Raw genomic sequence first — 26,641 nt, 5'->3', positions numbered from 1 at the left:
TTTGATCGGGTCCTGCCGAATCTACAGGTCAGTTTGCGGAGTGTTGCCATCTTAAAAATCCATGGATATGAGATGTCTTTCCATCTATTTAGATAGCCTTTAATTTCTTTCAACAATGTTTTATGGTTTTCAAAGTATAGACTTTGCACTTTTTGTTGAATTTATTCCTAAATATTCGTGTGGATGTTATTGTAAATTGAATTGGTTTCTTTTTTATTGAAATACGCAGTGCTGTATTAGTTTCTGGTGTACAGCAAAGTGGTTCCGTTATACAAGTATGTGCACATATACATATATTTCTCGTAATAGATTATTATAAGACACTGAGTATAGTTCCCTGCGCTATAAGTCCGTCTTCTTACTTCATGTATATGTCTATCTGTTTAATAGATACTGGTGTGTACATACCCACTCCAGTGTCCTTGCCTGGAGAATCCCAGGGACGGGGGAGCCTGGTGGGCTGCCGTCTCTGGGGTCGCACAGAGTCGGACACGACTGAAGCGCCTTAGCAGCAGCAGTGTGCACATGTGAATCCCGAGCTCCTGGTTCACCCCTCCCTCCTCTGGTGACCGTGAGTTTGTTTCCTGTGCCTCTGAGTCTGCTTCTGTTTTGTAAATAAGTCCATTTGCTTCACAGCTTAGACTCCACGAGGAAGCGGTACCGTGTCTCCGTCTTCCCTGGCTGGCTGACTTCACTTGGCGCGCTGCCCTCTGGGTCCATCCGCGCTGCTGCTGTGACACCGTTTCCCTCCTGCGAAGCCGGGCAGCATCCCGCTGTGCGTGGCGCTGCTGCTTCTTCGTCCACTCGTCGGCCGTCGGGCACTCAGGTTGCTCCTGCGTCTTGACTGTTGAAACCAGTGCTGCAGGGGACACTGGGGTGTGTGTGTCTCTTTGAATGGCTTTTGTTTGGATATATGCCTGGGAGTACTCTTGCCTGGAAAATCCCATGGGCGGAGGAGCCTGGTGGGCTGCCGTCTATGGGGTCGCACAGAGTCGGACTCGACTGAAGCGACTTAGCAGCGTGCCCGGGAGTGGGATTGCAGGGCCACGTGGTAGCGCTGTTTTTAGTTTTCTGAGGAGCCTCCATGCTGCTTTCCAAAGTGGCTGCACCACTTTACAGTGTAAGAGGGTGTCCTTTTCTCCACACCCTCTCCTGCGTTTATTATTTGTAGACTTTTTGATGACAGCTGTGCAGACTGGTGTGAGGTGACAATGTCTCGCGGTAGTTCTGATTTTCACTTCTCTAAGAATCAGCAGAGTTGGGCATCTCCTCATGTCCTGTTAGCCATCTGCGTGTCTTCTTCGGAGAACTCTGCCCACTTTTTGTTTGGGTTGTTTTTTTGTTGTTACAGAGTTGTACGAGCTGTTTGTTTATTTTGGAAACTAAATGCTTGTCAGTCCACTTTGCGAACAGTCTCTCCTCGTCTGTAAGCTCCTTTTTGTCTTGTTTGTGGTCTCCTTTGCTGTGCCAGTGTTGTGGATTTGAGATCCCGTTTGTCTATTTTTGCTTTTATTTCTATTGCCTTGAGAGACGGCCTAAGAAGACACTGGTCCAGTGTATGTCAGAGAAGCTTTGCCAGTGTTCTCTGCTAGGAGCTTTTGGTGTCATGTCTTATACTTAAGTCTTTAAGTCATTTTGAGTTTATTTTTGTGTGTGGTGTGAGGGTGTGTTCTGACTTCGTTGGTCTACATGTTGTGTCCGGCTTTTGCAACAACACTCACTGAAGGTGAATTCTTTTCTTAATTTCGTCTTTGGATTGTTCATTGCAAGTGTGTAGAAGTACAGTTGGTTTTGGGTATTGATCTTGTATCATGCACTTTTGCTGCACTTATTTATAAGCTCCAGTAGTTTTGTAATGAGGTATTTTCATGTCTGGGGTTTTTGGTCTGTTTGTTTTGGTATTTTAATGTTTGGGGTGTTTGGTTTGGGGGTTTTTTGGTATTTTAATGTTTGGGGTGTTTGGTTTGGGGTTTTTTGGTATTTTAATGTTTGGGGTGTTTGGTTTGCTTTTTGGTGTTGTGATGTCTGATGGGGAAAGCCCCAGTCCACGTTTCTGTTACGCTTTGCTTGTCTATTTATTTTATAACATGGACGTGAAAGTCTTAGTTGCTCAGCTGTGTCTGAGTCTCTGTGACCCTAGCGCTACCACCTGTCAGGCTTCTTTTTCTGCGGCAAGAATGGTCTCTCCCTTCTCCAGGCAAGAATGGTGGAGTGGGGAGCCATTCCCTTCTCCAGGGGAGTCTTCCTGGTCCAGCGACCAAGGCTGGGTCTCCTGCGCTGCAGGCAGAGTCGCTACTGTCTGAGCCTCGAGGGCAGCCATCATAACAGGGACCTGAGCTTTAATTTGTGAAGATGCACCGAACCCCGGCCCCCAGATCCCATGCAGTCTGTTTTCTGATCCCTTACGTATTTGAGAATATGTTTTTGTGGACTTCACAGATACTTGTCAAGCTCTCTGAAAATAAAATTCATGGATCATTTTTTCTTAGGATGCTGTCAGGGTAGCTCTATTTTTCCCTGGCATGTGGTTGCCAGGAAATTCAGAGACGGCCCTCACTGTTTTGTTCCCTAGAGAAGAGCGTGCATCTTCATGAGTGCTTACGAGAGTTTCTCCGTTTATCGTCTTTACAGAGTTTCGCCAGAATGTGCCCAGGTGTGAATCGCTTTTCCTTCAGTTTGTCTGAAACCCAGTAGACGTTTGTAAAGTACATTTTTTGCAGCTTCAACAGATTTCAGAAATTAGAGCTGTCGCGCTTGTGCTCCAGTCATTTGCACGCGCCCCTCGCAGCTTCCCTGCCCGCCCAGCTCCACTTGCATCGATTTCTCTCTGAAATCCACCTTTATTTCTCGCGCTCTGCGCTGCTGCCCCTCTGCGTCTGCCTTCCCGCCCCCGTGCGTGTTTGCCCCTGTCTCACCGACGCCATCATTCCTTGTACCTTATTGAGGATGCTGATGAACCACCTGCTGCTTATTCCCGTTCAAGGAATAAATTATGTTTAGAGATTGCATCTTTTCCTGGGTTTCGGGATGCTATTATCATGTCCATGTTCTTCAGAATTTTTTAAAAAAGTTGTCCCTTTAAAGTTTTTCCTTCTCTTTTAAATGATTTTGTTTAAACGTGTAACATGAACTTTACCGTCTTCGTGTAGTCAGATGTGCGTGTGGGGCATGAAGCGCTGCACATCCCTGGGTCAGCATCCCCACCGTTGGTCCCGGGCCTCCTTCCATCCTGCAGAACTGAAACTCCGCCCCCGCTGAGCCCTCGGTAACCCTGACCCAGCGCTGTGAGTTTGGGTCTAGGGAGCTCGCTTACGCGGGATCACACAGCTTGTCTCCTGAGTCTGGCTTATTTCACGCGGCACCACGCACTCGAGGTGCAGGCCGTGGGCGCCGGTCCTCGCGGGGGCGGAGTCGTCGCCCGCTGCGCGTGCAGAGCCGTCCGCGGGGCTCAGCCCCTCGCTGCCGCCCTCGGTGATTGGTTGCTCTCCTCGGGCGAGCACGTGTCGGATTCCGGTCGCGTGTTGCTTCTGGTGGGGGTCTGAGCTTTCATTTCTTCTGTGTCTTCATCAGTGTCTTAGTGGGAAGGTGGCTGCACTTTGCTGTTTTAGCTGAACTTGCTTGACTATTTGACCTGTTTCTGGGGCAGAGGAGAGGCCTCAGCTGAGTGGGGCGGGAGCTCAGGGGTCGCCGAGGCCCGAGAAGACGCTGCGCGCGGGGGGCCGGCCTGGGGGGAGAGCGGGGGCCGCCCCACCCTGGGCAGGGGCGACGTTTCCCGATGGAGCGGAGGACGCGCCCTCCCGGGAAGCCGGCGCGCGAGGCTCACTCCGCGGAGGCGCTCTCGAAGCCCCCGCCTCCGGGCCCGCAGGGGCCGGTGACGCCGGAGGTTCCGGGACGCGGGCAGCGCGCAGGGTCCTGAGGCCGGCCCGGCGGGCTGCGTCGCAGGGGACAGGGCCAGGGGGTGGGACACGGGGCGACCCGAGGCCTAGGCAGGGGAAGACCATCCTGCACGCGGGGGGCCCGAGTCTGCCTGAGCGGACGGACGCATGGACGGACGTGGACGGGCCGACAGACAGGGGTCGGTGGGGGCGCGGGAAGCGGGGCTGGGAGGAGCGGATGGACAGCGCGCAGCTGCGAGCTGCCAGCTGTCACCCTGGTCCGCGGGAGTCGGGGGCCTGCGCCAGGGACGCCCAGCCGGTGGCCTCCTCCCGTGCCCCCGGGCACCCTCTGCTCGCTCCCTGCCACACAGTCCGCCCGGCTGCCCAGGACCCTGGTGTTGCTCGTGTTCCGTGAACTCGGACGTCACTGCCCGCTCCCGGGGGCGGGGCCGAGGAGACCCCGGACGCCCCTTCCTCCACCGGCCCCCGCAGCCGTGCCGAGGAAGGGCACCCGGGTCCCCAGGGGCCGCAGGACCGGCTAACGGCCCTCTGAAAGCCAGCCTGTCCTCTGGGTCTGGGACGGTTGCCTTTCACGGTCCCCACCCCGGATTCCGGGATTGTCACCCACAAAGCTGGCCTTCTGCCTGGATCTTCAGGTCTGTGTCTTCAGGAGAAGCTGGGAGAGGCTGCCAGGCTCCTCCCCGCCTCCGCCTGGAGGGTGGGTAATCATCTTTATACACTGCTGTGATTAAACACACGAAATGGCCCGGAGGCGCGCTCAGGTGTCCCCTTTGATGTACACAAAGGAAGCGCTCTCCGCTCCTGGGCTTCTGGCCCATCCGTCACTCTCTCGGGAGGAGGGCAGGGTAGCGGGGCCTTCTCAGAGCCTGCAGGGCAGGCGGGGGTTGGCTCCATCTTAGTAGTCTCGCTTTGATCTGCTGGGAGGTTGCAGCGAGGGGAAGGATCTTATTAGGTGGCATAAATGGAACTGACGAAACCGCTTTCTTCCGACAGTCGCAGACCTTCCTGTGTAGGGCGAGGCGGGGAGTGGTGTCCCCACCCCCTCTGTTGGGTGGTGACCCCACCCTCCCTGTTGGGTGACCCTACACCCCCTCTGTTGGGTGGGGACCTCACACCCCCTCTGTTGGGGGACCCCACCCCCTCTGTTGGGTGTCTCCACTCCTTCTGTTGGGTGGAGACCCCAAAGCCCCTCTTTTGGATGTGGTCTCACCCTCTCTGTTGGGTGACCCCACACCCCCTCTGTTGGGTGGAGACCCCACACCCCCTCTGTTGGGGGGCCCCACCCCCTCTGTTGGGTGTCCCCACCCCCTCTGTTGGGTGGAGACCCCAAAGCCCCTCTGTTGGATGGAGACTCCACAGCCCCTCTGTTGGGTGGGGACCCCACAGCCCCTCTGTTGGGGGGGGACACAGATGGAATAAGAATCCCTTTCCTGCAGCCCCCCACTCCCACCCACCCCTGCAGCAAAGTATGACTCTGAATTCCTGGGGGCCTAGCCATCAGTGTCCACTCTACCCCCGACTCTTCCATCACCTTGGGGCACTTCCCCTTGGGGTGCTGGTCCCAGCCCATTGGACTCAGCATTGGACACCGTGGGAGACCAGGCGAGGGGACCCCAGCTCTTCCTAGACGTTGTCTGCAGCTGCTTCCCAAGGGACCAGGGCGGGAGGGCAGGGGCCCCGGGTCCCACGCCAACCGCCTTCTCCGGCTCTGCCCTTGGTGCACTCTTGACCTTGACCGTCTCTGAGTCCTCTCCTCCTGGGTTACAGGGTCCCTCTCAGCTCTCACTCCATGAAGGTCTCTTCATGGCACACCATCCTATGAACAGTGCTGGACGCACCCCAAACCCCACCAGCGCAAACCAAAGCCACACAGATTGAAGGCCTCTCGACAAGTTTCAGGGAGAGCACACACTGCTGCCCCAGCGGCCTTCGCGTTAATCAGGGAGAAGCGTGGTGATGGCCCAGGGCCCGGCGCTGACCTGGGCCTGCCTTCGACACTTAGGCACGCTGAGCGTCTTCTCTGGAGCCCTGTCCCTTTGGCCAAAGGTCCCTGCGTTCCAAGCCTGTGTCCCTGTCCCAGAAGTTTCTCTCAGAAAGCTGTCTTCTCCACTAATCTAAAGGCTGTATATCTGTAGTGTATATCTGGATTTCTAAAGTCGCCACGGGCAGCTCCTGTACCGGCTCCCTCCCCGGTGGCTCAGTGGTAAGAGTCCACCTGCCCGTGCAGGAGACGTGGGCTCAGCCCCTGGGTGGGAAGATCCCATGGGGAAGGAAATGGCACCCCACTCCAGTACTCTTGCCTGGGAAATCCCGTGGACAGAGGAGCCTGGTGGGCTGCAGTCCTCGGGGTCGCAAAGACTGGGACATGACTGAGCGGCTGAGCGTGTATAACGTCCATAGGGCTGCCGCCCTGACCGGCAGATTCAGTCACCCCGAAACATGCGTAGGCCGCAGCAGAGGGTGGCCGCCCAGAGCGTCTGCAGGAGGCTGTACGTGTGCTCAGCCAGGCCTGTCCTGGCTCAGAGGGCACAACCAGGAGCCGTGTCTGCAGAAGGCCCGGCCTCCCCTCTCCGGCCCGCCCCCGGGCCCAGGGGCTCTTTTCCGCACACTCCTGCCCCCGAGCCCCGCTCCCCAGGGCACGCACCCCCTCTGTGCCGAGTGGACACAGCCTCGCACGCGCACACCACGGCAGCACCTGCTGCTTCTCTCTTCAGCTTCATGCCTCCAGCGGGGAGCCCCTTGGGACGGGCACTGGTGTGTCCTGCACAAATGCAGCTGGGTTCTTAGAGCTGGTTGCTGCCAGGCGCGTGTGTCAATCCAGGTGAGCTCAGTGTAGAGACAGTTCCTGAGGCACAGCGGCCTCCCCGCAGCTGGCGGAGGGTCCTGGGGGCCAGGGGCCGTGGCTTCTGCCGTGCTGTCTCAGGCCCAGAGGCGTCCGCCCGCCCCCGGTGCAGGAGAGGGCCTAGGAGCCCTTTGCCACCCTGCCCTCGGTGCTGGCTTGGAGGAGGGGCTCAGAGGGCACCCCGGGAACAGTCTGGGGTCCCCTCCCCTGGACTCGAGGCTCAGTGGCTATTCCCAGGGCAGATGTGCAGCCGCAGCCCTGGGGCCCCCACGGGACTGGCCTCTGCGGCCCTGCCTGTCCTGGTCAGGGTTCACAGGAAGCTCTGCTCCAGGCAGCCCGGCAGCACTCGGCCTGCACGGCTGCCGCGGCATCTGCTCTGTGCAGCTGGGGTGGGGAGGGGCCCGGCTGGGGGGTTGACATGCAGCGTGCCTGCGGGCAGTGTGTGTGGGGCAGTGTGTGTCTGAGGCAGTGTGTGTCTGAGGCAGTGTGTGTGTACAGCGTGTTTGGGGCCGTGTGTGTGTGCACTGTGTGTGGGGCAGTGTGTGTCTGTGTGCGCGGGCAGTGTGTCTGGGGCCGTGTGTGTGTGCAGTGTGTGTGTGTGCAGTGTGCTTGGGACAGTGTGTGTGTGCAGTGTGCAGTGTGTCTGGGGCTGTGTGTGTGTGTGTGTGTGCAGTGTGTCTGGGGCCGTGTGTGTGTGTGCAGTGTGTCTGGGGCCGTGTGTGTGTGTGTGTGTGCAGTGTGTCTGGGGCCGTGTGTGTGTATGTGCAGTGTGTCTGGGGCCGTGTGTGTGTGTGTGTGTGCAGTGTGTCTGGGGCCGTGTGTGTGTATGTGCAGTGTGTCTGGGGCCGTGTGTGTGTGTGTATGTGCAGTGTGTCTGGGGCCGTGTGTGTGTGTGTATGTGCAGTGTGTCTGGGGCCGTGTGTGTGTGTGTGTGTGCAGTGTGTCTGGGGCCGTGTGTGTGTATGTGCAGTGTGTCTGGGGCTGTGTGTGTGTGTGTGTGTATGTGCAGTGTGTCTGGGGCCGTGTGTGTGTGTGCAGTGTGTCTGGGGCCGTGTGTGTGTGTGTGTGTGTGCAGTGTGTCTGGGGCTGTGTGTGTGTGTGTGTGTGCAGTGTGTCTGGGGCCGTGTGTGTGTGTGTGTGTGCAGTGTGTCTGGGGCTGTGTGTGTGTGTGTGTGTGTGCAGTGTGTCTGGGGCCGTGTGTGTGTGTGTGTGTGCAGTGTGTCTGGGGCCGTGTGTGTGTGTGTGTGTGCAGTGTGTCTGGGGCTGTGTGTGTGTGTGTATGTGCAGTGTGTCTGGGGCCGTGTGTGTGTGTGTGTGTGCAGTGTGTCTGGGGCTGTGTGTGTGTGTGTGTGTATGTGCAGTGTGTCTGGGGCCGTGTGTGTGTGTGTATGTGCAGTGTGTCTGGGGCTGTGTGTGTGTGTGTGTATGTGCAGTGTGTCTGGGGCCGTGTGTGTGTGTGCAGTGTGTCTGGGGCCGTGTGTGTGTGTGTGTGTGCAGTGTGTCTGGGGCCGTGTGTGTGTGTGTGCAGTGTGTCTGGGGCCGTGTGTGTGTATGTGCAGTGTGTCTGGGGCCGTGTGTGTGTATGTGCAGTGTGTCTGGGGCCGTGTGTGTGTGTGTGTGTGTGCAGTGTGTCTGGGGCCGTGTGTGTGTGTGCAGTGTGTCTGGGGCCGTGTGTGTGTGTATGTGCAGTGTGTCTGGGGCTGTGTGTGTGTGTGTGTGTATGTGCAGTGTGTCTGGGGCCGTGTGTGTGTGTGCAGTGTGTCTGGGGCCGTGTGTGTGTATGTGCAGTGTGTCTGGGGCCGTGTGTGTGTGTGTGTGTGTGTGCAGTGTGTCTGGGGCCGTGTGTGTGTGTGTGCAGTGTGTCTGGGGCCGTGTGTGTGTGTGTGTGTGCGCAGTGTGTCTGGGGCCGTGTGTGTGTGTATGTGCAGTGTGTCTGGGGCTGTGTGTGTGTGTGTGTGTGTGCAGTGTGTCTGGGGCCGTGTGTGTGTATGTGCAGTGTGTCTGGGGCCGTGTGTGTGTATGTGCAGTGTGTCTGGGGCCGTGTGTGTGTGTGTATGTGCAGTGTGTCTGGGGCCGTGTGTGTGTGTGTGTGCAGTGTGTCTGGGGCTGTGTGTGTGTGTGTATGTGCAGTGTGTCTGGGGCCGTGTGTGTGTGTGTGCAGTGTGTCTGGGGCCGTGTGTGTGTGTATGTGCAGTGTGTCTGGGGCCGTGTGTGTGTGTGTGTGTGTGTGTGCAGTGTGTCTGGGGCCGTGTGTGTGTATGTGCAGTGTGTCTGGGGCCGTGTGTGTGTATGTGCAGTGTGTCTGGGGCCGTGTGTGTGTGTGTGCAGTGTGTCTGGGGCCGTGTGTGTGTGTGTGTGTGTGCAGTGTGTCTGGGGCCGTGTGTGTGTGTGTGCAGTGTGTCTGGGGCTGTGTGTGTGTGTGTGTGCAGTGTGTCTGGGGCCGTGTGTGTGTGTGTGCAGTGTGTCTGGGGCCGTGTGTGTGTGTGTGCAGTGTGTCTGGGGCTGTGTGTGTGTGTGTGTGTGTGCAGTGTGTCTGGGGCCGTGTGTGTGTGTGTGCAGTGTGTCTGGGGCTGTGTGTGTGTGTGTGTATGTGCAGTGTGTCTGGGGCTGTGTGTGTGTGTGTGTGTGTGCAGTGTGTCTGGGGCTGTGTGTGTGTGTGTGTGCAGTGTGTCTGGGGCCGTGTGTGTGTGTGTGCAGTGTGTCTGGGGCCGTGTGTGTGTGTGTGTGTGCAGTGTGTCTGGGGCCGTGTGTGTGTGTGTGTGTGTGCGTGCAGTGTGTGGGGCCCTGCTGGAGGCCTCAGGAAGTGCTCGCTGCTCCTCGGTCACCCGCCTGTGTCCCCTGACCGTGGCCTCTGCCCCTCAGGAGCCTTCTCTTCGGGGCCCCTTAGTTTGTGCACTGGGGCCCCACCTTCTGCCTTCACCCCTGCCTTCCCGAGTCACTGGGGACCCACTGCCTCACCCTCAGGCCCTTCTCTCACCCCCCCCAGGCTTAGCCCAGGCACCCGACCCCCTTTCTGCCTCGGGCTTGCTCCTCCCGCCCTCCTCCAGCACTGCCCCTCAGGACACCCCTCCCCTGGGAACCAGCTCAGATGTCACCTCCTCCGTGAGGCCTTCCTGGGTTTCCCGAGGGCGGAGGGCAGGCCCCAGCTGCAGAGCATTTCCCACATACTTGATTAAGTCTCAGCCGTGGGTTTGGAGCCACAGACTCCTTGCTGCAGGCGAGGAGGCAAACAAGACAGCCCTCCAGGGGTCTGGGTGGGTGTTCAGTAGGAAGGCGCGTGTGAAAGGCTGGCCTGCCTGGCGAGGAGCCCGCACGGGAGTCGATGGCCGAGGTCTTTGTGTTGCTGATTGAAGGACAGTCCAGGAGCTTCTCCAGAGACGGGCTGTGTGCAGCTCATGCTGGGGCCCAGAGCCGAGCCCGGGCTGGCCTGGCACTCAGAGCCTGCAAGCGCTCAGTGGGTTCCGTCAGGCCACCAGGCTGCGTTTAATCCAGCCTGACTGAGCTGAGGGCTAAGGGGAGATACTCAGTGACTGAACAGAGATGAGGGGCCTCTGTGGGGCCCGGTGCTTAGTTGGGGCACGCCAGTGGCTTTGTGGGAGCCGAGTGAGAGCAGAGAGGCCTTTGGGGGCAGGGCGTGGGGAGGGGGTCAGTGTGCAGGGGCACCTCGGCATGAGCTGGCCCTGTCTGCTGGCCCCAGGTGGGTCAGCACTCCTCCCAAGCCCGCCCCCCGGGAGCCGCGCGCCCTCCTCCCAAGCCCGCTCCCCCCACCCCCACCCCCACCCCGGGAGCCGCGCGCCCTCCTCCCAAGCCTCCCCTCCCCCGCCCCCGCCCCCCAGGAGCAATGCGCCCTCCTCCCAAGCCCGCCCCCCGGGAGCAATGCGCCCTCCTCCCAAGCCCGCTCCCCCCACCCCCACCCCCACCCCGGGAGCCGCGCGCCCTCCTCCCAAGCCTCCCCTCCCCCGCCCCCGCCCCCCAGGAGCAATGCGCCCTCCTCCCAAGCCCGCCCCCCGGGAGCCGCGCACCCTCCTCCCAAGCCTCCCCTCCCCCGCCCCCTCCCCCCAGGAGCAATGCGCCCTCCTCCCAAGCCCACCCCCCACAAGGTGTGCGCCCTCCTGCAGAGGCTGGTGCTGCCAGCAGCGCTGATGAGGGCGGCCCGGGCACATCCTCGCCGCCTGGCCAGTGCCAGCCTGTCCCCAAGCCTCCGCCTTCCCTGTGGCCGGACCCCAGCACCCGCCCCTGCCAACGCCGCCTCAGGCACAGGGTCACTGCTCCGAAGCGGCTGCTTTCTTTCCGCACCGTGAGGACCTCCCCCAGCACCTCCCTGCCCTGCCCTCCCTTCCTTGGCAAGGCCTCTGTAGGCCCCATGTGCCGTGGGTGTGGGGCTGGGCCTAGGGGCCTCCAGAGAAGAGGCTGCCCTTGGTGTGGCTGCAGGCGGGGGTCAGCATTCTGGTGCCCGGGAAGGGGCCCCGTGCTTAGGGCCTCCTGCCCCCTGAGTCAGGACGGCCACGGGGCGGAGGGTTTCTGGTTCAGGGAGCAGGACACTCGCGGGCGTCCCACCCAGTGGCTCCCCGCGGCCACCCAGACTCTCGGGGCTCCCCGCCCACCTGCCCTTCTGTGCCTGCGGCTGGAGGGCTGCCTGCAGGGAGGGGGCGGCTGCCCACAGGGGCTCCTCTGTGGGAGGGGCGGGGCAGGCCCAGGAAGGGGCCTCCAGGCTGGCCCGCCCAGAGCTGCTCAGGGCGAGGGGCGGCCCCGGGGGAGCCCTGGCGGCTGGATGCTCTCTGAGGGCCGCCGGCTTCAGCCAGTGCCTGCTCCTGCCCTGCCGCCCTGCGTCCTCTCCTCCACGTGCCTGACTTGGGGCGGGAAAGGCCCCGCGCCCCGAGCAGCATGGACTGGGGCCTGCCCTGCCGCCCTCTGCCCTCCGCCCTCCCTGGGTCCTGCTGGCCTGCGCTCAGAGCTCGGGGAGCAGGCAGCAGGCCCTAGCCTTTTGAATGGGCCCCTGGTGACGGGCATGGCAGCTGGTGGCCCTCTAGGACTCCCGGTCCGTCCCTCTGGCCTTGGCTCTGACCTGGTGGGATATAGGGAGGGTCAGAGAAGGAGATTCCAGAGGGTCTGTGGGGTCAGTCTAGGGCCCTGTGGGCTGCAGGGACTCTGGTTTCCAGGGGGCTGTGGCCCCTGGGCTCAGAGGTGCCTCCTGGTAGGGAGCCAGGCTGTGGAGAGGCTCCGAGTGTGAGTCCAGCCCGGCCACTGACCCACTTGGGGCAGCCCTCTCTCTTCCTCTAGGCTCCGGGCTCCTTGGGCACAGGGGGCAAGGCTGGCGGCTCCTTCAGCTCCGAGGGAGCAGGACCCAAGTCTCCACCTGCTCTTCTGGGGGCTGTGGGTGAGTCAGGTCAAGGACAGCCACCTGGAGCCTGGCACCCAACCTCCTTGCCTGCCCTGGCTCCTGGCTGGGGTCTTCCTGAAGGTGGTGTTTGTCCTCACGGCCAAAACCACCAGAGGGTCTGCAGTTGCCAGATGCCCCGCCCCTCCCGGGGGTCCCCCGCTCCTCCCTGGGGTCCCTCTGGATGTCCTCCTTGTTGGAAGGAAGGGGTGCTGGGGGAGCCTCTGAGCTGTGCTCTGTGTGTGAAGTGAAGTGAGAGTCACTCAGTCACGTCCGAATCTTTGTGACCCCATGGACTGTATAGTCCATGGAATTCTCCAGGCCAGAATGCTGGAGTGGGTAGACGCTCCCTTCTCCAGGGGATCTTCCCAACCGAGGGACCGAACCCAGGTCTCCCGCATTGCAGTCGGATTCTTTACCAGCTGAGCCACAAGGGAAGCCCAAGAATACTGGAGTGGGCAGCCGTTCCCTTCTCCAGTGGATCTTCCTGGCCCAGGAACTGAACGGGGGTCTCCTGCGCTGCAGGCGGATTCTTTACCAGCGGAGCCACAGGAACGCCCCCCCCCCGCCCCCCGCCGTGTCAGGGAAACGCTTTGTGAGCATTTCACCTGAAAACAGCGTCTCAGGCGGGCAGTGGCCAAACTAGTCAGCTGAGGAGACCCGCCCGGAGATTGAGCGGGGGGATGTGTGCCTGGATGTGTCTGCTCACGGGACCCCAGGGGAGACCGGCCGCGTAAAATGTACACACTGCGTGGGACCTATGTGCTCTAAGAAGTTATCCCCGCTGGCTGGGCTCAGGACAAGGGCTTGTAAGTGGGAGCAGTGACATCTCGGGGTCCTGGTTGTCACGGAGCGGGTGCATCTCCGCCCGGGGGGCCCAGACGTCCTTGTGGCCTGAGAGCCAAGCTCCAGCCCACTCGGCCATCTCCGTCCCACAGTCGCTGGACCTTTGGATTTGACCTGAGCCATCTGAGGTCTGTGCCCACTTCTGGCCCACGCTGGCCCCGTGTCCTGCCTGCGGCCCTCGCCCTTCTGTCCCGGTGTACGTCCCACCTTCCCTTAAGGCCTTTGGTGTGGGCTGTGATCTGGGGGGACTCGGGACTCCGCTCCCTGCGCAGTCTCTGGGAAAGCTGGGGCGAAGGTGCCGCCCCCGGGGTCTCCCCAGGGCGTGAGGGGTCTCTGGATGGGAGCGAGGTGGGGGAGGGCCCCCACAGCGTGGAATGAACACCTGAGTGAGTCACCGCTGCACACACACCCCAGGAAGGGCTGCCCGGGTCCCCAGGCTGGGGGGCCGCTCCCCTGCTGTCTGTGAGCCGCGCGGCCTGGAGGTGTGGGGGATTCTCCCTGGAGGGCGGCCTGGAGCCCCGGGCCTGGGGTGACGGGTGCGCGGACCCCAGAGCAGAGCCCCAGGCCTGGCCACACACGGAGCACAGGAGGAGGCGCCTGGCTCACTGTTCAGGCTCTCCTCCTGCCGGCGGCCCTCCCGCCGACTGAGTGTCAGCCGACACCGCTGCGCTCAGCACTCGGTGGATGACCTGCGGTCGTGCTGGAATTCAGGTTCTGACTCGCCGGTCGGGGACGGGGCCTCAGACTCTGCCTTTGCGCCGAGGTCCCAGGCAGTGCTGAGCTGACGATCCACGGACCACCTGCCAGAGGAAGGTCTGAGGCACCCAGCGATGCCCTGGAGGGGATGGCGGAGCAGGCATGGCCAGCCTCGACCGGGTGGCGGGCTCTGTGCCAGCCAGCCTCCTCGACCGGGCGGCGGGCTCTGTGTGAGAGAGGGAGGCGGCGGGGGGTGGGGTGAGGCGCCAGGGCCGGGGAGCGCGTGCTACGTGCCCGGCGACCTGCACAGTGGTTAGAGGTGTGCCCCGTGGAGCCGCTGCCAGGCTGGAAGCCCAGCTGCGCCGCTTACTGGGCGTGTGACGGGGCCGCATGTGGCTTTTCTTCTTTGGGGAATGTGAACCTCACAGGTGAGGGTTAGACGGCCTGATGCGTACAGCACCCCCGGGACTCAGGGGGCACACTCTCGGTACCCTGGGCCCTGAACGCTGGCAGGGAGGAGGTGAGGCCATGTGGGACCGCTGATGCCGATCCCATGGGCCTGCTCTGCGAGGGTCTGTGATGGACCCTGGGGTGGGGCGAGGCGAAGGGCACGTCCGTGTGGGGCTGATCGAGGCCCCCGGAACTGCCGGGTGACAGTCCTGTGCCAGGGAGCCCGCAGTGCTGGCCCCTTGGTGGTGCAGGGACGCCCCCGGGCAGGGCAGCAGGGGCGCCTCAGGAGGGGGCTCTGCAGGGGCCCGGCCCTGCCGTGGTCGAGCTCACCCTCGGGCCCCCAGGACGTGCCCACGCCCGCTTTTGGGTGAGGGGCTTGTGCAGAGCGCCTGTCCCTTTGCTGGCACGTCCCCCTCTGGAACGGCCCCTCCCTAGCAGCAGAATCCTGGCCACGGCCTTCTTCGCGTGAAGCCCTTCCTGGGTGAGGCCCTTCCTGGCTTCCCGTTTCCCTGTGGCAGTGTTGCCCTCGGCCCCCGAGCCCCAGCCCCACCGGCCCCGCCGGCTGCCCCTGCCCTGCTGCCTCCCACCCCTCGCCTTCCTGAAGCCCCTCTGGCCGCTCCTCCTCTCCCGGCAGGCCGCTGCGCGGCGCCCCTTCCCCTGGGTCCCCTCCTAACACGTCCGTGGCTGTCACACTGCTCTGGGACCGTCAGCCTGGCCTTCCCACTGACGCGGAGGGCGGGGACGGAGCCGATGCTCGTCCAGCCCTTTCCCACCTGCCTGTGCATGGAGACAGGCCCCCTTGGGCCTTCTGAGCCAGGCATCCTGGACGGGGTCTTAGAATTTTCTTCCACCTGTGGCCCCCCAGTCAGTAACCACAGTCAGACCGTAGGGGCCTGAGGACAGTGACCAGAGGGACAGGCCCTCACCGAGGGGCTTGTGGCCGTCGGGTCAGGTGTGACGTGTGTGGAGGTCTCTGCCGCTGCAGGCTTCAGGGCCTGGCTCGGTCGGTTTGCCCTCCCATCCAAGGCTCTGGGGTTGGCCTGTTCACCCACAGCCCCCTGCTGGCTGGCCTGGCATTTCTCCCAGGGATGGGGAGGATACTGGTGAGCAGCTCAGAGCAGATGGAGCCCTGCCGCCACCGGCATGTGGGCTCGCGCTGCTGGGGTGGGAGAAAGGCCCCCACCGCCCAGCACTGAGTCTTCTTCGGGGCCAGGATGAGGGGCTTCGGGGCTGTGTGGTTGGGGGCTGGGGTTTCCACATGCCAGTGTGGAGAACCAGGCCTCGGTGCAAAGCCCCTCAAGACAGCAGAGCCCGTGGGCAGATCCACGGCCGCTGGCCAGCTTGCCTCAACCCTATGGGACCAGCTGCCGGGTGGTGGGGCGTCAGTCCAAGCCCCAGGCCAGGATGCAGGGGGTAAAGGCCTGGCGCCGTCCTGAGAAGCCAGAACTGGGTGCTCAGCTGGCAGAGTCTTCCTGAACTCGTGTCTGAGGTCCTCCACCTCCTTGGATGCTTTGCTGTGGACAGACAGGCTGTCCCCTGTCTGCCTGTCCAACATCCAGTAGCCCCCATAGGCATCAGCCAAGCAGGGAGCCCCGTCTGACAGCTGGTCCTTGAACCAGGGGGCAGGGTCCCAGGGGCAGGGGCACTGGGATCAGGGTGCAAGGGTCAGGCGCTAGGGAACAGGAGTGCTGGGGAACAGGGGTGCTGGGGGATAGGGGTGCTGAGAATAGGGGTGCCGAGAATAGGGGTGCTGAGAATAGGGGTGCTGGGGAACAGAGGTGCTGGGGGATAGGGGTGCTGGGGAGGGGAACAGGGGTGCTGAGAACAGGGGTGCTGGGGAATAGGGGTGCTGAGGACAGGGATGCTGAGAATAGGGGTGCTGGGGAATAGGGGTGCTGAGAACAGGGATGCTGAGAATAAGGGTGCTGAGAACAGGGGTGCTGAGAACAAGGGTGCTGGGGAATAGGGGTGCTGAGGACAGGGATGCTGAGAATAGGGGTGCTGGGGAATAGGGGTGCTGAGAACAGGGATGCTGAGAATAAGGGTGCTGAGAACAGGGGTGCTGAGAACAAGGGTGCTGGGGAATAGGGGTGCTGAGAACAGGGGTGCTGGGGAACAGAGGTGCTGGGGGATAGGGGTGCTGAGAATGGGGTGCTGAGAACAGGGGTGCTGAGAATAGGGGTGCTGAGAATAGGGGTGCTGAGAACAGGGGTGCTGGGGAACAGAGGTGCTGGGGTCAGGTGCCAGGGATCGGCCTGTGGCTCCGAGAAGGTCTTTCCTTGGCTGCGTCCATAGGTGGACCTGTCCCCAGGTTGATGGGGGACCATCGTTGCTTTCTAGCCCAGCCCGGAGCGGACAGGGCTGGGAGCCAGTGTCCTCAGAGCGGGGGAGCCACGGCGCAGACAGGGAACCTGGGCATGAGGGGCACTGTGGTCTGAGGCTGTGGACCAGCACTGGGTCACCAACAGGGACACAAAGCATAGAGGGCCTCGGGCTGGAGCGGAGGGGCACCCGGGACCTGAGGAGCTGCGCTGTGGAGCCCGGGGGGCCCGCTGCCCCGGCCCAGACTCTCCCTGTCCCCTCCCACAGGCGCCTGGACGCCAACCTCATCTCCCTGGTCCCGGACAGGAGCTTCGAGGGGCTGACCTCCCTCCGCCACCTGTGGCTGGACGACAACGCCCTCACCGAGATCCCCGTCAGGGCCCTCGGCCACCTCCGCGCCCTGCAGGCCGTGACCCTGGCTCTGAACCGCATCGGCCGCGTCCCCGACTACGCCTTCTGGAACCTGTCCAGCCTCGTGGTGCTGTGAGTGCCCGCCGGCTTTGCTCTCAGCCGTGTCCCTGGGGTTTCCGAGGCACAGTGAGGTGACCATCCCAGGCTGTCAGGAGGCCGGGCGGCACGGGGAGTGCTTGGGGAGCCTGGGCGCCGGGCTCAGCTGCTGTGCTCTCTGCTGCTCTGCCCACAGGTTGTGGCTGTGCCCCACATGGGAGTGCCCCCTGGGAGTGACTTCCACCGTTCTTGAATTGGGCGATGGGTGGGTGCAGGGGTGGGATAAATTCACTTCATCTGCCAGCCTGGAGAAGCAGCGGAGAGCCAGCGCCTTGATTAGCGAGCAGAGTGCTGCTGGGGGAGCGCTCCGGGAGACGGTGTGCCTGGCAGGGCCTGCGGCTCACTGCCCCCCCGGGACCTGCGGGCACGGGTTAGCTCCCGGCTAATTGCCATGGACGGTTACCGAGTTTGTAGGGCAATTACCAAGGGCTTGGCGGCCGTGTGTAATTGCTCCGGGTTACAGACCCGAATGTCCAGACTTTGTGAAATGGGCGAGAGGCCTCCTCTGCTCTTGGAAGTCTGGTTTGATTTTCCACACCAAGGAGTGGACAAGACTTGGTTTCTTTGAGAGATGGAGGAGCAGCATTTGTTTGTCTGATTCTCTGTCCTGGGAGACGGGAGATGCGGGTGAGCTGCTCCAGAGCCTCAGCCTCTGTCAGGACGGCCGCGGCATCCTCCCTGGGTGGCCGTGGGTTGGCAGAGGGTGAGCAGGACAGGGGGCCTGATCCCAGCTTTGGTGATACCCCTGTGACGTCCTGATGCTCCCTGCGAATCATGAGTCTCTGAGAGACGGAGCTCCTGGAATGAGGGGGTCCTCACGGTGGGCCACTGGGAGCAGGAGCACGTCCTGCGGGACCCGCAGAGCCAGGAGTGCGCTCCGGCCGCTGCCCCAGGCCTGGGGGAGTGGCGGGGGGACTGGGAAGGACAGCGATGCTGCCCCAGAGTGCAGGACGAGGGCACTGGGTGCTGAGTCAGCCTCGGCCCGGGCGCAGGGTGGCTGGAGCAGCTGGTGGGGGACAGGGCCCTGCAGGGTGGTCCTGGCTGGAAGGACGGTTTAGAGCTGGATGGCGGAGGAGCGGGGGACAGGCTCTCGGCAGGTGTCGGTGAGGACGTGCCGGTGAGTGGCCAGTGTAGCTGGCGAGGAGGCTGGGGGGTGAGCTGGGGCCTCGGAGCGCAGGTCTGACTCTGGCCTGCCAGTGGGGTCCTGGAGGTGGGAAGGGGCCCCAGGAGGGTGACCTGAAGGACACACGGGGGCACGGGAGGGCGGAGGCGGATGCACGGGCCTGAGGGACGTTGTGGAGGAGGAGTTGGGGTCAGAGGCCAGGGTCTGGTCGAGGAGTAGGGCGCAGAAGCTCAGCCCAGGATCTCAGGTCTCCGGGGCGGTGGAGGTGGCTAAGCTCAGGAGGGCTGGACCAGGAAGGCTGATTGAGGCAGAGAGAAGCCCGGGGCGCTGACGCCGCCCTCTCCTGCCTCCAGCCTCGGCGGGGGAGGGGCTGCTGTGGCCGGGCCGTCCAGGGCAAGGGGGCCGCAGGAGGCCGCCCAGGGCTCCGGGCTGGGCTGCCGGAAAGCGCAGAGTAAGAAGATGGGTGCTTGAGGCTCATGCCAGAGGCACGGGCGACCAGCTGGCGGAGAGGGGCTTCCCTTCAGCCCGAGCCCTGAGCCTTCACCAGGCCGCCCTGCAGGGGCCCCTGGGAGGGCCTGAGAGGACTGCAGTGCTGGCCTGGGTGGGGGTCTCATCCCTTCCTCCGGACCAGAAGTCGCAGGACGCTGGGCTGCCGGAGGCGCTCAGGACGCCAGGGCTAGAGCGGTGGTCTGCAGGCTTGAGGCTGGCCGTGCGGAGGCAGGAGGTGCTCGGATGGCAGAGTGGGCTGGAGACGAGCTTCAGGGGGGTGGGGGCGCAGGGAGAAAGGCTGGAGTGTGCTGAGAGTTGGAGGAAGTGGGGAGGCCCAGGGCTCACTCCTGGAAGCTGGGGGCTGTGTTCCCCCGTCAAACGGGAAGGCCCTGCGGAGCCTGGTGCCTCCTGACGGGGAGTGGGGGGCACACAGTCCCTACCCGCCCCGCCGCCGCCCTGCTCCCTGGGCGTCTTGGAGGCCAGCCTGATTGCTTCCCTGTCCGCAGTCTCCTTCTCCAGCGCAAAGACGTTTCTAATCTTTGAACTTGAATAGCTTCGCTAGGGTGTGGCGCAGTGTGGGATTTTCTTCGTCTAATTTTCCTGAAACGATGTGTGCTTGTCACCTCCGGATTCCACTCCTTATTTTGGAGGGTTTTCTTCTGGGTTGCACTTCTGAATACGCCTTTTGTCTCCCTTTGGATCCGGCCCCGGAGCCTTCAGCGCCGCGTGTGGCTTGCAGGCTTGACTCCTCACCCCTCAGTTTCTGGTGTCAGCTCAGGCGTTTTCTCTGACTCTGACCCTCACCCTAAACCTAAGGGGTTAGTTAACTCTAACTCTCACCCTAATCCTAACCCCGGAGCCGTCAGCGCCGCGTGTGGCGCGCAGGCCCGTCTCCTCGCCCCTCTTCAGCTCAGGCGTTTTCTCCGACACCCCTGTGCTCAGCAGCGCCTGTGCTACTCCTGGTTGCAAACTAATTGCCTAGTTTTTAATGATGCAGCTCTGATCCTCGATGCACAATCGACAGCCTTCTTCCCCCCCATTTATAGTGCTGTCTCTGGGCGCTCACGGGCCTGCTTTGCGGCAGGAGGGGCTGGTGAGCATCCTGCACCCCTTGTGCAGGCGGCTCCCTGCAGGCCAGGCCCCGGCGGGTGGCCGTGGCGCCTCTGCCCCTAGTTTCCTGCTGTGTGTTTGCACCGTTGCCAGCCGCCAGCTTTTCCGGGCTCCTCCTGGGGCCACTGCATCACCAAGGGCCCCCTGGGCTCCCCACGGACTGCAGCTTGTGGGCTGGGACTGTGGGTGAACGAGGGTCACCTGCTCCCAGGCGCCCGGGGCCCTGGTGTGTGGGGTGGTGTGCAGACAGGGCCCCGTCTGCAGGCTCAGGCTTTGGGAGATACGCGTTCCCTCCCGACAGAGGTCCCCCTGGGCTCAGCTCCAGAGGAGCTTTCATCTCCTTCCCTGCCCCCCATCCCCTGGAAAGACATCGCGCCTCTGTCCAGTTCGGGGGCTCCCCAGAGACATCGCAGGACCTTCTCTTCACCGCTGGGCCTCTGCCGGGGGCCCCGGCGCGTCGCCGCGGCCCCGGTCTCTGCTCTGAACTTCTGTCTGTCCTTGCGGCGCTGCTGCTCATGTCACGATATTGGGCTGGGGTGGCGCCCGCTTCTGTGTTAGTCCTTGCGCTCTTTCCATTAGGAACTGGGAGAACACGCTGTCGTTTACTTTCAGTTTGCTCTTGACCGTGGGAGTCTCTCCCAGACTCACCACCCACCACCCACCCGAGGCCGTGCCTCTGGCTTTTTCCTTCGATAGGAAGCGGACACAGTGAAGCCCGCGGCCGCTCCAGCGTTGGAGACGTGGCTGTTCCTGCTTGAGAGCGTCTGTCCCTGGGCCCCTGCCACGTGGCCCTGGGTCCGGCCCCTGACGCGCCTCTCCTCCCACACAGGCATCTCCATAACAACCGCATCCAGCATCTGGGGGCGCACAGCTTCGAGGGGCTGCGGAGCCTGGAGAGCCTGTGAGTGACGGGCCCAAGTCCCTTCGGGGGTGGCCTTGCCCGGGAGGGTCCCTCTCGGAGGGCGGCCCCCTCTTCCCGGGGCAGGGGCTGTGCCCATAGGGAGTCCAAAGCCCACGAGATCTGAGATGGATGTGGGGCTTTGAGGAGAAGCAGGAAGAATGAGGGCCCCTAACCTGGACACAGAAGGCTTGGGGAGGCGTCCCCGTGGGAGCGCGCTGCTGACGCAGTGGGGAGCACCCGTCAGCGCCCGAGCTGTGGGCTCTGGGATGGCCGCATGACCCACGTCGCATCCTGGAGCAGCTCTGCCCAGAGCGTGCCCACGCCCTCGGCGCCCCCTCTGCGGTCCCGCCACCCCAGGGCTCCCGGGGGAGCTGCACCTCAGTCACCCACGGCGGGGCCAGGCCTGGAAGGTCCCCAAGAGTGAGCCCCGACTCACGGGCCATTGTCTCGCCCCCCGACGCCCCCACCCCACACGCGGAGCCTCATTCCTGAGGTAAGGGCTTTCCCGCATCCAAGCAGCAGAGGAGACGGTGCCTGGGACCAGTGAGCCTGGGCTGCGTGGAGTGGACGGGACGCGGGGCCGAGCGCGGGGCTGCCCACCCCAGCCTTCCTCCCGCGAGGGCTGCTGCCCCAGCCTGGGGTCAGGAGAGCCGGCCTCGCCCGGCCGGCGCCAGGGGCAGGCGGACAGTCGACAGCACGGTCTAGGCCCCTCAGTCGCCGTGCTGGGCCGTGGGTGTCTGCACAGCTGGTCCTGGACTTACTGTCCGTGGGCAGAGCAGACCTCGGGGGTTGGCCAAGGAAACACGCCCGGGTCCCGAGCTGGTCCAGTCTCTGGGCCCTGTGCGAGCTGCCTGCTGTGTGCCCGGTGCCGGCGGCTCCTGGGCGGTGGGGGCGGCCAGCAGCCTTGACAGCAGGGGTCACGCCCCTCCCCCGGGGACCCGGAGCCGGGCGCAGGTTTGGAGCCACAAGGCGCCTGCGCGGGGGAGGTCCACGTCTGCCTGGACGGCGGGCGGGCGGGGAGCCCTGCTGGGAAGGCGGCTGGCGGGGCCGTGGTGGGCGTGTGTTGGCACCTCTCAAAAGCCAGCTGGCGGCGGCTTCTTCACTGTCGGGGCGGTGGCCCGATTCTTTCCCAACGAGCCTGGATGGCAGTGTGGGGCGCTGGGCTCGACCAGCCTGGCTGGGCTTCAGAGCCGCGGGTGGCACCCGCCTGCCTTTCATCTGCAGCAGAGCCAGCGCACCGCACAGACCGGGGGCCTGCACCCGCTCTGTGAAGGGCACGGCCCGGCTGCGGGACCCGCTGCAGGGGGCAGGACCGCCCGGCAGCAAGGCCTGCAGTGTCTCACCCGCAGTGACGCCGACCTACCAGGCCCACAGGGACTGAAGGAGAGCCTTGGGGGCTCTGATGGAGCTGGCGGCCCCGGGGACCAGCGCCCCTGCACCCCACCCCAGCCGTGAGCTCAGCACCCTCCCACCCCATCCCTGAGGACTGAGTTCTCCTTCCAATGTTTGCTTTCCCGTTGAAAAGGAGGCTGTGTTCTTGTTGGGGGCTGGCTGGACAGCCAGGCGGGGAGGTGGGGGAGGGGTTGGAAGCGGGAGGAGAGGAAGTCAGACCTTGAACCGCCGCGCCAGTGGCCCGCTCTGCAGCCCCGCGGTCACCCTGGGGCCTCTGTGCACGGCTCTCTGCAGGGCCGGGGCTCTGCCACCTGGACCCTCTCACCAAAGCTGCCTGGCCCGAGCTGCAGCTGGGCTTGAGCTGTGGGCTCCTCTCCAGAGAGAGAGCGGCCCCAGCTCTTCTACCCAGGAGGAGGGCCAGGTGCCCAGACACACACACACACACACACACACACACACACACAAAACCAGGGCGCATGGCTCGAGCACTGCCCGGGGACCCCGTGACCACCTTGCTTCTGTTGTGACCTCTGCTCTGGAGGCCAGACGGCCTGGGTTCTGCACCCTGCCCGGCCCGGGTCTCCCTCCACCAGCTGGGGCTCTGGGGCAGGAGCCTCCCGCCCTGTGGGCCCTGGATTCCCTCACCTGCACGAGTGGGGTGAACACGCACACTCTCTTTTATGCCAGAAAGCAGCACCAGGAGACCGGGGCGGGGGGGGGGCCCGGGGCTGTCTGCCCACCCTCCTGCTGCAGGACGAAGCCCGCAGACTGGGGCGGGGGGCGCAGGCCCTGACTGCTCGGGGAGTCTGACTGCACGGGCCGGGCTGTGGGAACTGGCTCCTGGCTCCCTGAGGCCACCTCACTGTGCAGAGCCTGCAGGGAATCCTGGCTGCAGGCAGCAGGCACAGATGCCATCCTGCACTCAAACCTCCTTTCTGCTCCCACAGTGAGGGTGCCGGCCCCTCGGGAGATCCAGGGTCAGAGTGCTCCGGAGTCCTGCACCTCCACTTTCCAGGCCAGACCCATCCAGAGATTCGGGGCAAGCTGCCCAGGTTTCGTAGTTCGTAAGTGACGGACGGTGGACCCCAAGCCATTCAGTGCCAGCTCCCTGAGCTCAGACCAGTCCCTGGGCTTGCCAGGGGCCCGGTGAAAAGGAAAAGGGAGTGAGCCGCACCCCCTGGGAGGTTTTCCAAGGATGTTGCCGGGCCCTGAGGTCAGCGTCTGGAAAGCATGCCTGCAGACCCTGGCATGCCCTGCAGAACTGTCGTGGAGTGTCCTCAAAGGCCTGGCTGAAGTTACCGGTGAGTTTGTTCAGAAAGCTGAAGTTGTTCAGAAAGAAGAGGCCTAGCCGTGCTCAGAGCTGAGCCTGCCCCCACTGGCCTGGGTCTGAGGTCTGACGCCTGCAGCCCTGAGAGGACAGAGGGGCCTGGGTTCAGAGCGCGTCACCTCCCTCGGGCCTCTTCCTCACTGAACGAATCAGAGCAGCCCAGCGTCTGTGCTGCCGGGCCTCCCCTGGGAAGGGGCCAGGGCCACGGTGCCTCTAGCCCGGGACCAGTGCCCAGCAGAGGTCTGGGAGGACGGCCGCCTCCCTGCGGGCTCCCGAGGATCTGCCTCGCAGAGCGTTCTCACGGTAACAGCAGCCGCCCGGCAAAGGGACCTCTGCCTCTCATCCCTGAAACCACCCCGGTCAGCAGACTGCTCCAAAGCGGCCCAACCTGGCCCCTGAAAGCATCCAGCCACGTCCCAGGGAGCACCAAAGAGTTCACGCTTCTGAACTGCGGTGTTGGAGAAGACTCCTGAGAGTCCCTTGGACAGCAATGACGTCCAGCCAGTCCATTCTAAAGGAGATCAGTCCTGACTGTTCCTTGGAAGGGCTGATGCTGAAGCTGAGATTTCAATACTTTGGCCACCTGGTGCGAAGAACTGGCTCATTTGAAAAGACCGTGATGCTGGGAAAGATTGAAGGTGGGGGGAGAAGGGGGCGACAGAGGATGAGGTGGTTGGATGGCATCACTGACTCGATGGACATGAGTCTGAGTAAACTCCAGGAGTTGGTGATGGACAGGGAGGCCTGGCGTGCTGCAGTCCATGTGGCCGCAAGAGTTAGACACGACTGAGCAGCTGAACTGAACTGAACCTCCCCATGCTGGGCCCGATGGTCAGCCTTGGCCAGGGACAGCCAGCCCCCAGGCGGCTCTGCACGGAGGTCCCTCCAGGGTCCAGACCCGGGCTTTGCCTTCCGCACGTGCTACGTGCGGGTCGCCTGGGCTTGCGGGAGACTCAGTCCCCACAGGTAGAAAGCGGGGGAGATGTCCCGCGGTTCCCAGAGCCTGGAGTGCTGGCGCTCACTTCTGCTGGCTGTTTCAGCCTGTCGTCCCTGTAGCGCCAGATGGACAGTAACGTGCCGTCCTCCCCAGCAGTTAGTCACTCTTACTTCCTCCCTCCCTCCTCCCCACGTCCCCCCTGCACTGAGTCCGAAGGCGCAGGGGGAGTGCTCCCCGCGCCTGAGCCAGGCCTGCCTGCACAGGGACCCCCAGCAGGCTGGGCACAGCCACTGACAAGTTTCTGTGGCTGCCGTAACCAATTAGACAAACTCTGTGGCTTAAAAACAACTCCAGAATTGTATTCCCCCCCGCTCAGGGGGCCGGGGGTCCGGAATCGGGTTGGAGGGGGTGGTTCCTCTGAGGGGTCTGTGGCGGAATCTGCAGGAGCCCCTGACATCCGGCACCTGCCGAGGTCCCCGGGCTGGTGGGCGCTCCCTGCAGTCTCTGCGTCCGCTTCTCAAGGTGTCCTGGGGCTCCTCTTTGGGTGAGGACCTTGTTGGCTGCCCGCCTTGATAAGCCAGCACTCTTGAGAGGGTCCTTATCTTAAATCTGCAAAGACCCTTTCTCCAAAAAAGGTCACGGGTTCCAAGGGTGAGGACTCGGCCTTGTCTTTTGGGGGCTGCAATTCAGCCTGCTCCGCTGCCCGCCGGCTGGCGCCCAGGGCGCCCTGCCTCTGGTCCAGCGTCAGCCCACAGCCGCCCGAGGCCAACCCTGGGAGCATTGAGCTCTTCCCTTGCCAGTCCTTAATCACCTACACTTGTGGGCTTATTAGCTGCAAATCTGTGGGGTTTTGTGGCTCATGGAAGAATTTATTGCTCCACATAAAACATCTTTTCTCTGGCTTTCCCCCAGAACCACTAATGACTCCTCACAGGCAGAAAGCCGAGCTCTGGACGCGTCCGCCCGTGTCCCACCCAGGACGACGGCCGACTCTTCTCTGCGGCAGGGCAGCCTTCCCCACTCTCTCCGGGGCAGCCTCAGCCGCCGTGCTTGTCGCTGCTCCCCTGCCTGCCTGCAGGCCCCGCGTGTCCTGCACCCTGGGCCCTGGTTGAGCTGGTCCGCAGTGGGGTGGGCGAGATGGTTGGAGGAGGGCCTGTAGACTGCTGGGCCGCAGGCTTCGGAGGACACTGTGGAGAGAGGCCTGAGGGGCTGAGGTCTGCCCCCCAGCGCCCACGGGAAGGAGGCGGGGACCGCCCTGTCTTCTGCTTCTTCAGTTCACTGGCTCTGTGAATGCTGCTGGGTGTCTGGTGTGTGCCAGGCCCCTGCTGTAGGCTCAGGGGATGTTTATCAACCAGAAAGTCTAGCCCTCATCACAGGGGCTACGCGGCTCTAAGGCCAGAAGCAGCCTTAAAGATCCACAGCCCGGGAGCGCCCCGAAGCCCTGTCATGCCGTCTAGCTCGGAGAGACACCCACCGTGTGGTCCCTCATCCCTGCCTGACTCGGGGTCCCCTCCCACACGCCCTGCGGCCCAGCCTCGGGGCCCCTTCTTCAGGCCGCTGTGTTCCACTGTGACCTGCACGGATGGCCCCGCGTCCCGGTGGTCCAGCTGAGGGGTGCTGCGGTGGGGACCCGCCTTCACCTACGGAACTGGGTCCTTCTCTGAGCATCACATCTCAGAGCACTGGGGCTTTGCTGGGCAAGGTGGTGAGAATGTGATGAGGCTGCAAACCTGGATGCAGAGAGCCTGGGAGGAGCCAGAGGTGGAGGAGACTTGTCACCCATGGGTGGCCGTCCGCCCGTGGCCCAAGGGGGCAGGGAAGGGAATGCTCAGGACGAGGCGGAGCCTGAAAGGCCAGCGGCTGCCACGCAGGCATCCAGCATCAGGCAGGGGTGGAGCCTCAGCGCCAAGCACCCCAGGGACGACCCCGGGCTTGCTGAGCGTTCTCTCTCTGCCAGTCGAGGCTTCTCGGGGCCCTCCTGAGGGCAGGGCAGCTCCATTACAGTGGGCAGGACTACCTCGTCAGGGACCGTCCGGGTTTCTTTCTGGCAAAGAAGAGGGCGGAGGTGGAGGGAGGCGGAAGGGCGTGTTCCTCTCTCGGTAGAAAGAAGGGCGCTGTGCTAACTGCTGCCTTCGTTGACGGGTGGCCTGGTAGGCAGGCTGTTAGGAAAGCGGCGCTGTCCGTCCTGAAGTTGTGCTCGTGTGCCTGAGCGTGTGGAGTCGCTCCAGCTCGGGCTCAGCAGTGCAGGCGTGCTTGCGCTCACCGTGTGTGGCCGCCCTGCGTCCTGGCCGTGGGGACGAAGGGGACTCGGGGTTTATAGCCTCAGAAGCGTCTGGGCTCCCCCACGTTCCCCCACGCGCCTTTGGCTGTCATCTGGCGATTAACATTAGCCTTGAGAGTAAGCATGTCAGCGGAAGCCCCGTTAA

General features: G+C 63.2%; 1 protein-coding gene across 2 annotated transcripts in view; it reads left to right on the top strand.

Moving 5' to 3' along the window:
- LGR6 (leucine rich repeat containing G protein-coupled receptor 6) overlaps window positions 1-26,641 on the top strand; it is a 68,429-nt gene that overhangs the window by 22,377 nt on the left and 19,411 nt on the right. For both annotated transcript variants that reach the window (XM_069545046.1, XM_069545048.1), the window contains exons 4-5: window positions 16,697-16,912; window positions 20,488-20,559. In XM_069545046.1, coding sequence (XP_069401147.1) covers window positions 16,697-16,912; window positions 20,488-20,559 — 288 coding nt within the window. The remainder of the gene's footprint in view (window positions 1-16,696; window positions 16,913-20,487; window positions 20,560-26,641) is intronic.

This window comes from Ovis canadensis, chromosome 12, assembly GCF_042477335.2.
Source record: "Ovis canadensis isolate MfBH-ARS-UI-01 breed Bighorn chromosome 12, ARS-UI_OviCan_v2, whole genome shotgun sequence".
Lineage (NCBI taxonomy): Eukaryota > Metazoa > Chordata > Mammalia > Artiodactyla > Bovidae > Ovis > Ovis canadensis.
Note: the sequence above shows the minus strand (reverse complement) of the source record. Positions and strands in the feature narration are given on the sequence as shown.